The sequence below is a fragment of the Cotesia typhae genome, unplaced genomic scaffold (genome assembly GCF_013202065.1).
Source record: "Cotesia typhae breed Kobodo isofemale line unplaced genomic scaffold, CoteBio_Ctyphae contig_65, whole genome shotgun sequence".
NCBI lineage: Eukaryota > Metazoa > Arthropoda > Insecta > Hymenoptera > Braconidae > Cotesia > Cotesia typhae.
The window spans coordinates 461,677-471,303 of NW_027423762.1; the positions used below are offsets into that span (position 1 = coordinate 461,677).

The following is a 9,627-nucleotide window of genomic DNA, read 5'->3' on the forward strand; positions in this document are numbered from 1 at the left end:
ATGAGAAAAAAAAGTTTTAGATATTCTCATTTGTCAAAAATATTTTTGTAAAATTTAAGTTGAAAAGTTATTTATTAATTTATTCCTATTTGTAAATATACACTAGTCACAAAAATTAAGGGATATAAAAAAAATTCCAAATTTTTTGGTGACTTTCAGCGAGCTGTAACTCCGAGGAAAATGATCGCACAGAAAAAAAAAAAAAGCAAATTGTAGCTCCAAGTGTCTAGTTTTTAGATATGACCATGAAAATTTTTTGTCATCGTCAGGTCTGGAGAAATCCTAAGAAAACTACTGAAAAAAAATTTTTCGAAATTTTTTTTCGTCTTAAAAAGGTCTACGGGCTCCAAAAAATTTTTTCGATTGTTTCGTTTAAAAGTTCTTTTAGTAAATTTAATACCCTTTAATTTGACGTAATCAAAAGCCTGTACGATAATTTGCCGCGGAGTTATCGTCAATCAAAGCAAAAAGTTTTTTTGACTTTGGAAATCAATAACTCTGGAAATAATGACCGTATAGGAAATCGAAGGAGGGTTTTGAAAACTACACAATATTCTCTATAAGAGAACGTAAACCGCTTTTGAAGAAAAAATTTTTTTGAATTGAAAACTCGGACTGAAAAAAGACAAAAATTCGCATAATTAAGGATATTTGGATAACATGGTATAACTTTGGATAAAATGGATGAACGAAGGATATCGTTGGTAATTTTTTAACTTCAAAGTGTCCCCTAAAATCCCTAAGAAATTCAAAGCGCTGCGATTTTTTGTTCATAGTGCCCAGAAGCTTCAAATTCTGTGTTTTCGCAAAAATCACCATTATGAGCAATTTTGTGATTTTTATTCATTTTTCCATTGAAAAAAATTTTTTTTTTCAAAATTGTTTATTTTTTTGATCAAAGAGATTGATTTTTCAAGAAATTTGAAAAAAAAAAAAAAAAAAAATTTTCAATTTTTTTTATCAAAAATTTTTTTTTAATTTTTTTTTTTATCGTCTTCAGAATGCTTCACTATTGTCAAAAAAATTAACTCAATTTTTTCTGTCCGCTACAACTGCCTTAGTTTTAAATCTCATTTTAAAAATTCAATAAAAACAAATTGATATACCCCCGCGGAGTTCGGCTTTTCCTCACACAAAACTTGAATTTTACGTTTTCTTTTTAGCCTAAATTCCTTACGTGAATTTTATGTAAGCTTTTCTTTGATAAGCACCTTTTGATATGCCTCGTCGACATTTAGCTGCCACAGATGTGGCTCGCATTGTTACCCTCCTTCAAGAGGGCTATAGTCAGGTGGAAGTAGCAGCTTCTTCTATGGGAGTGAGCCAGTCCGTTATCAGTCGGGCCTATGCCCGATTTAACGCGACTCAAAGTTACGATCGTCGTCCGGGTCAAGGTAGACTACGAATCACTACCGAGCGTGATGATCGAGCTATCATTCGAGAAGCTCGTCGAAACCCTACTGCGCATGCCCACACGATCGCTCATCAATTTCGCAATCGTCGACAACGTCCTCCCCAACAACACATATCGGCATCGACGGTTCGAAATCGCTTTCGAGAGCAAGGACTACGCGCTAGACGCGCAAATCGCGTGCCTATGCTCACTCCACGACATCGCCGAGCCCGATTGGCCTATGCTCATGATCATCACCATTGGGGTCGTAGACAGTGGACCAGTGTATTATGGACTGACGAATCTCGATTTTGTCTTCATGGCAGCGATAGACGATCTCTCGATTGGCGCCGTCGTGGAGAACGAGATCGGGATGGTTTTACGAGACCAGTTACAGCTTTCAATGGTGGATCAGTCATGGTGTGGGCAGGCGTGTCCTTCAATACCAGAACCCCGTTGGTCATCGTTCGTGGGACGTTGACTGCCGATAGGTACGTCGACGAAATTCTGGAGCCACACGTCCTGCCTATGCGCACACGCATGGGGGCAAGACGGTTCATTTTGATGCAGGATAATGCTCGTCCTCACACTGCAGTTCGTACGCGAACTTTTCTCCGCGCCAACAACGTAACAACGCTTAATCATCCAGCGATGAGTCCTGATTTGAACCCAATTGAGCATGTTTGGGACATGCTTGGGCGTCGATTGCGGCGAGACTATCCGCAACTGCACAATCTTCATCAGTTGACTCAAGCGTTGTTACGTTGTTGGCAAGGAATTTCGCAACGTGATATTCGACGATGCATCAACATGCAAGAGCGTTTACGAGCTGTGATTCGGAACAGAGGTGGCAATACACGGTACTGAGCAGTTACTGCCGTGCGTACAGAGGTCATTCGGCAGCTGCAAACAGACAAACACGCAGACAAGGACACACACACACACACACACGTGTGTGTGAGAAGCGTAAATCCGACAAGGCAACCTCCACGTGGTACGCTTTGGGTAACGCTAATGCCGGCGGTAAAACAACAGTCGAAAAAATTGAGAAAATTTCGAAAAAATTTTCGAAAAAATTGAAATTTTTTTTTTTCAAATTTCTTGAAAAATCAATCTCTTTGATCGAAAAATAAAGAATTTTGAAAAAAATTTTTTTCAATGGAAAAATGAATAAAAATCACAAAATTGCTCATAATGGTGATTTTTGCGAAAACACAGAATTTGAAGCTTCTGGGCACTATGAACAAAAAATCGCAGCGCTTTGAATTTCTTAGGGATTTTAGGGGACACTTTGAAGTTAAAAATTACCAACGATATCCTTCGTTCATCCATTTTATCCAAAGTTATACCATGTTATCCAAATATCCTTAATTATGCGAATTTTTGTCTTTTTTCAGTCCGAGTTTTCAATTCAAAAAAATTTTTTCTTCAAAAGCGGTTTACGTTCTCTTATAGAGAATATTGTGTAGTTTTCAAAACCCTCCTTCGATTTCCTATACGGTCATTATTTCCAGAGTTATTGATTTCCAAAGTCAAAAAAACTTTTTGCTTTGATTGACGATAACTCCGCGGCAAATTATCGTACAGGCTTTTTGATTACGTCAAATTAAAGGGTATTAAATTTACTAAAAGAACTTTTAAACGAAACAATCGAAAAATTTTTTTGGAGCCCGTAGACCTTTTTTAAGACGAAAAAAAATTTCGAAAAATTTTTTTTCAGTAGTTTTCTTAGGATTTCTCCAGACCTGACGATGACAAAAAATTTTCATGGTCATATCTAAAAACTAGACACTTGGAGCTACAATTTGCTTTTTTTTTTTTTCTGTGCGATCATTTTCCTCGGAGTTACAGCTCGCTGAAAGTCACCAAAAAATTTGGAATTTTTTTTATATCCCTTAATTTTTGTGACTAGTGTATTAGCTCTAGCATTACTGCCCAGTCCTGACATAATACAAACATTTAATTGGTTGATTAGGATTCATGCTCCTTTCTATCCTATTTTTAAGACTTTTATTACATACTTTGAGGACTACTGGTTGAACAACATCAAACCTGCTGGATTTAGTGTTTATAAATTAAAAAATCGGACGAATAATTACACAGAAGCTTACCATCGACGACTTAAAAGATTTTTTGGTGAACATTCATCAATATGGCAATTCACAAGTAACATACTTTAATTATTTTTGTAGAGTGATCTTAATGTAGATTTTTATTTTTAAAATTTTGATTTTTTTAATAAGCCTTCGAGATTTTCATGGTATTACAAAAATTGAAATTCAGTCGCTGTTACTATCATTACCGACACGTCGAGCTTCACGAACAAAAAATACGGTCCGAGCTGAAGCATTAGATAGAGCATGGGAATGGTATGATGCGAATGTGCTTGATATTCCCCGATTTCTTGAATATATAGCTCATATATCACCTATTTTTCGCAATAAAAATATGCAAATTAATATTGGCGATATTAATAATTTCATCAATACTCCGATATACAGATATAGTAAGTATAAAAATTTAGAAAAACTTTTATAAAATTTGATTGGTATATTTTATATTAAATTGATTTTAATCAGTTACAGTCCCGGATAATCAATATATTGTTTTCAATAATGATGCTGCAAATTATTTCAAATATATATCATATGAGCATTGAAAATTTTTTAAAATAACAGCGCTGCTGTTGAAATTTATGAATACATTTTTTTAATCATTTTAAAAATTTGAGAATATGAAAATAATTAAAAGGTGTTGTTCTGCTTTTATTTTTTTATTATTTAAAAAAAGTTAATTAATACATTTAATTCGTATGTTTTATTGAGTAAATCTACGAAGATGATATTTTAATTTTTAATGTTTTGTAAAACTAATTATTTGGTGTTGTTCTACACTTGTTCTAGTAACAAAATAAAGTTTATAATACAAAATTTATACGTGTGCTTAAATATAAAATTACAGTTAGTTCATATTGTAATTAACAAATAAAGTAAAACTCTACGTAATTGGATATAATAATTATTTTTACTAATTTCGAAAATTTAAATTTTTTATTTAATTTCTATTAAGCAAGAAATCATTTAAGTGCTACTTATTTAAGTTTTATGTTATTTTAAGTTTCATAATGAAATGAAAGTAATTTGCAAAAAAGTGCGTTAAAATTTCAACAAACAACTCATACTACTATGTAATTAGGAATTATAATTATTTTTACTGATTTCGAAAACTTAAATTTTTTATTTAATTTCTATTAAGCTAGAAATTATTAAAATGCTATTTTTTTAAGTTTTATATTATTTTAAATTCCATATTGAAATGAAATTGTTTATAAAAAAGAGCGTTAAAATTTAAAAACAAAATTTTTAATCGATATAATGAGTCCGTACAGCAAAAAGTATTTTTATTGCAAAAAAACCAACGTTTTTTATTACTGTAGTAATCAATTATTGCCCTAAAAAACTTTATAAAAAGAGCAGCAATTAATTTAAGATTTTTTATTGAAGTAATACACATAGGTAGTGATGTGAAATGACCGTCATTTAAAGTTTTGGTCACAAGACGGTCCGCTGACGGTCTTGTGACTGACGGACGTTCGTGACCGTTTATTTGGATAGCGAAATGACCGTCGCATAATTTCTAGTCACAGTCCGTCAGGAATTTTTTTGTCACGAATTCGGTCAGTCACATCTAGCTAGATAATTCCTGACCGTTTTTTGTCAAAAAATTTTTGTCATTTAGAAATTTAGAAACTTTAATGACCTCGTCATTCAACTTAATGAAATTTTCATGTCTAAAAAATAAGGATTTTTTCAATACAACATCTTTATTAATTATTTTCTAAGGAAATACAGACATTGGATAAAAGCTCAGTACATAAATGATAATTTTAAGTAAAGCATATGTCAACAAAATTAAAGTTTACAATAAAATTTGAATAATAATTAAAGAAGCTAAATTCTAAGAATAATTACTTTTACTTGAATATTCCATGTTTTACTTATAAATTAAAAGTTATAAATAACACGAGTTACATATTGTCTCTATTTGGCACCAAATTCTTAACTTGACTTATTATACTGCTTAAAAGTAGAATTACTATCTTCGATTTTGTTAAATAATATTATCATCACAGTCTTAATTTGACTTTCTATAAATATAAAGTATTGATTGACTTAAAACAATTAATTTTTTGCACTAGAAAAATCACGAAGTCGACACAAATAAATCTTCAGAACTGTCCGTGTCGGTACTGCTGTCCAATAGCTCAGATTGATCATGTAAACGTGAGTTTTTTTGATTAGCAAACTGCTTCATATTATAGGAAATATAGGTAATTTTTTTACACGTTCATTAGTTAATTTATTACGTTTTTTACTGTGAATCCAGCCTTGAGTGCTAAAACTTCTCTCCGTAGCTGCAGAAGTAGCAGGTAAGGATAAAATCTTTTCAGCAACTTTACTTAGGCTCATTTTACGACAAACTACTTTCCACCATTTCAGAGTTGAAGTGGTAGAGACTAATGATTTTACATACTTTTCACTCCAAAATCCGTTGTCAAGATGATAGTCAGTTAGTTCTTTGGAAATTACTTCAAAATCCAATCCCATAGTTTCAGCAAGTTCATAAATTAAACTTGTACCACTTACTTCTTGTTCATCAGATAAATCTTTACCTTTAAACATTGGATCTAAAATATTAGCCGAATAATGCACAGGTTTCAAAGCTTTATTTTCTCTGTTAGTTAGATGAGAAATTGCAGTATTTACTTCGGTGGGCGTAAGAAGACAAAGATTGTTTTCCAAAAATTCAGAATTAAAAATACCTCTCAACTCTCCAAATGCTTCATAAACTTTATTTATAGTTTCAGTGTTTCCTTCTAAAATAGTAATCCATTTCACAATTGGCTTCAAGACTCTAATAATCTGACTTATTTGAACCCAAAAATGATCCTTAAGTAGTTCTTTTCTCGTAGATTCTTTCAAAAGTTCAACAGCAGCAGTGTTAATTGCTAAAGCTTGAAGATTTTGTTTATTTACTAACAAGCTTTCAAATGTAAAAATGTGAGTTCCCCAACGTGTTTTTCCTGGAACTTTCAAAGTAGTTTTTACTTTATCAGGTGAATTTTTTTGAATTCCCGTGAAAATAGCTAAAATTTTGTTAGATCGTTTAATTTCCTTTACAATTGATCCTGCTATAATATTATATTCCGCTATAGACGGTAATTTTATTATATCTTGGATATAATAAAAATGTGTTATTGAAAATGTGAGCCGAACAACCGTAAAAAAGAATTACTTCTTCATACATAATATCAATCTCATCCCATGCTGCTTTCATATTCCTGGCATTGTCAGTACAAATAGCAGTAACTTTAGAAGCTCCGATACTATCAATAACCGTTGAAATTTCAGAAGCAATATTTTTACCAGTTTGTGATTTTCTTCCTGTGGCTATTGACTTGTAGTAGACTGGTTCAGGAGTAGTGACAATAAAATTCATAATTGATTCCCTACGTACATTAGTCCAAGAATCACACTGTATACCGACAGATGAAGCGTTTTTGATTTTATTTTCTACAGCTACTCTCACATCATTATAAACTTCATTTAAGTATTTGTATGAAATAGCATCTTTCGAAGGTAAAACATAAGCAGGACGGAGTTCTTTAAAGAATGACTTCCACAGGTTATGTGAAAATAAATTAAGTGGTACTCCTGACCAGTACTTGATATTTTGTTCAATACTGTTTGTTCATTTTTAGCAACATTATCACAGAATGCATCCATTGTACCTCTGGGACGGCTCCTTGACAAGTTTTCGTGTTCCAGAACGTCAAAAATGTTACTTTCAGCCTCAACAGAACATTCACCACCACCTTCATTTCCAGCTTCGACTGATATCTGAGAAGATTCATCAATTAAACAGTTTTCTTCCTCTTGATCATCCACAGCTTTGTTTACAGAACTCGTAATTGATAATTTTTGACGAATTTCCTTTGGGCAACCCTTGCATTTTTCTTTTAAATGCAACATCATTCTGGTCACATGCCATGAATATTTTTGTGTGCAATATTTGCATTTAAAAATTGGTAATTTTTGGCTTTGTGTTTTAGGTATTGATACAAAATACCTCTTTAGATTGAAATTTTTCTGCCTCGTCATAGTTAATTACACCGGTCAATTTGAAACAAATAAAATATTTAATTTTTATCTATCTGTCGGAAATATTTTTTATACTCAAATATATCCATGCAATAATTTCATTCAATTTATTAAAATCAAAATTCTAAAAATATTCAAGTATAATAAATATCAATATGAGAGGTTAGGATAGCTAAACGATTTTTCAACATGAATTTACTTACTACTTTTTGTTCACAAGGAATCTTAGACATTAACACTGGTTTTAAAGAATGTAAAAATTATTACCGATTCAACGACGAGAAGAATACTTATTCAATTATAAATTATAATTGAATAATTAACAGCTTTGCGTCCAACAGACTTGCCATTGGCCATTGGACATGAGAAGATACGAGTTACTTGGTGTAGTGTAGTGTAATGTAGACTTTACACAAAAGTCGGGAGATGGCGCCACAAACGTGACGGTCCGTCATTTATGAAACCGTCAGCGGACGGTCTTTTGACTGTGACCTGACGGTAAAAAGAGTATCTGACCGACGGCCTCACATCACTACACATAGGTAATTTTCTATTTGATTTATCAATTTCTATTTCTGAAATCATTTGTAATCTTTCCCTGCTTATCAACATCTTACAACTATCGGTAATAGAGTTTACTATGTTGTTGATTAAGCACTTAGTTTCACACGAGTATTGTTTCGAAGAATGATCACATTCCTCATTCTGCACTCAAATGAATTTGACTTCGTTTGTAATTACAGTTAGTCTAATCAACTTGTAAAATGTATGAAATAGCGGAAAAACTCAGGATCAGGTTTAGGTCTGGATATCTCAATTAAAAAGCTTAAATTAGCATCAAAACTAACACTAGAGATTTATTTACAATAAATACACTAAATATTTAATTTATTCAATAACGGATCGTTAATAAAAAAGCGGATTTATAATACACAGCGTGGTCAGCAAAAGCGAAGCCGATTGACACGTGGTTGATCACACTATCGGCACAGAGAAAGCGGTGAATTAGTTGCACAAATAACACAGTTTATCTGTAACAAGCTAGAGCGAAAGATTAGATTTAATTTAAGTTAATTAAATTAAATAATTAAGCGAGATGCGGTTATTATACAAAGCGAGGTTTTTTAAGAGTTAGAAAAAGCGACTTGTTCAAACTAAAAAATGGATGCGAGGGAGCTAGAAAAAGAAAAAAAAATTAATCAGTCTTCTTCCTCGTCACTTTCGTGAAGAAAACTAATTGCGCATGTCAGCGGAGTAAGCGGCCAATCGGAAAATTCCGTCTATCGATGTCGCCATTGATAGCCAATAGGAACGATCGATACACATGGCGTGATCGTGACGTCAGAATATATATACTCAGGCGCAAGTGTACCAAAATTTGCGGAAACGAGCTGCCATCAGGCTCGGCTCATGATATTGGGCGGCCCCCAGGAGCGAGTTCATCGCTACTGGGCCTTGTTCACCGAACACAACTAATCGAACGAATTTTGTTTTTATCATTTTTTTTCGATTATTTCTTTTTTCTCTCTTGAACATTTTTCAAATTTTTTTAATATCAAATACATTTTTAATTCTTTACTTTATGTATATTCAAAGTTTTCGGCACCTCTTATTCTGTACTCAAGTGAATTTGACTTCGTTTATAATTACAGTTACTCTAATCAACTAATCGAACGAATTTACTTTTTATAATTTTTTTTCGATCATTTCATTATTCTCTCTTAAGCATTATTCAAGGTCTTTTAAGATTTAATACATTTATATTTCTTTACTTTGTGCATATTCAAACGTTTCCGGCACCCCTCTTCGTAATATAGACTATATATTGAAATGGCAAATTTTACTGTTTGAAACTGTAATTTCTAAAGATAAAAGAGTCGTTATTTACTATAGTGACAACTACTAATTACTTATTTTGGATATTAAATTATAAATTGTGGCTTTTATACTTTCTACATTAAGTTCTGTAATATTTACATTTTTGCCACCCTGATGTCCGCTTTACTGTTTGAAACTATAAAAACTAACCGGAATCCGAGTGAATATTACAGTTTACTTTTTTCCGTGTAATCT

At 32.3% G+C, this 9,627-nt stretch overlaps 2 protein-coding genes across 2 annotated transcripts; one reads left to right on the forward strand and one right to left on the reverse strand.

The window, feature by feature from the left end:
- On the forward strand, nt 1-4,077 carry LOC141532637 (uncharacterized). Its single transcript, XM_074251090.1, has 4 exons — nt 1-13; nt 3,314-3,548; nt 3,637-3,899; nt 3,973-4,077. Exons 1-4 carry the CDS (start codon nt 1-3, stop codon nt 4,050-4,052), a joined length of 591 nt encoding a protein of 196 aa, XP_074107191.1. The 3' UTR covers nt 4,053-4,077.
- Nucleotides 4,078-5,596: 1,519 nt separating this feature from the next.
- Nucleotides 5,597-7,428, reverse strand: LOC141532638 (uncharacterized). Its single transcript, XM_074251092.1, is given in 4 exon segments — nt 5,597-5,733; nt 5,736-6,539; nt 6,673-7,056; nt 7,119-7,428. Coding segments are annotated over 4 exon segments (1,635 nt in total).
- Nucleotides 7,429-9,627: the final 2,199 nt, after the last annotated feature.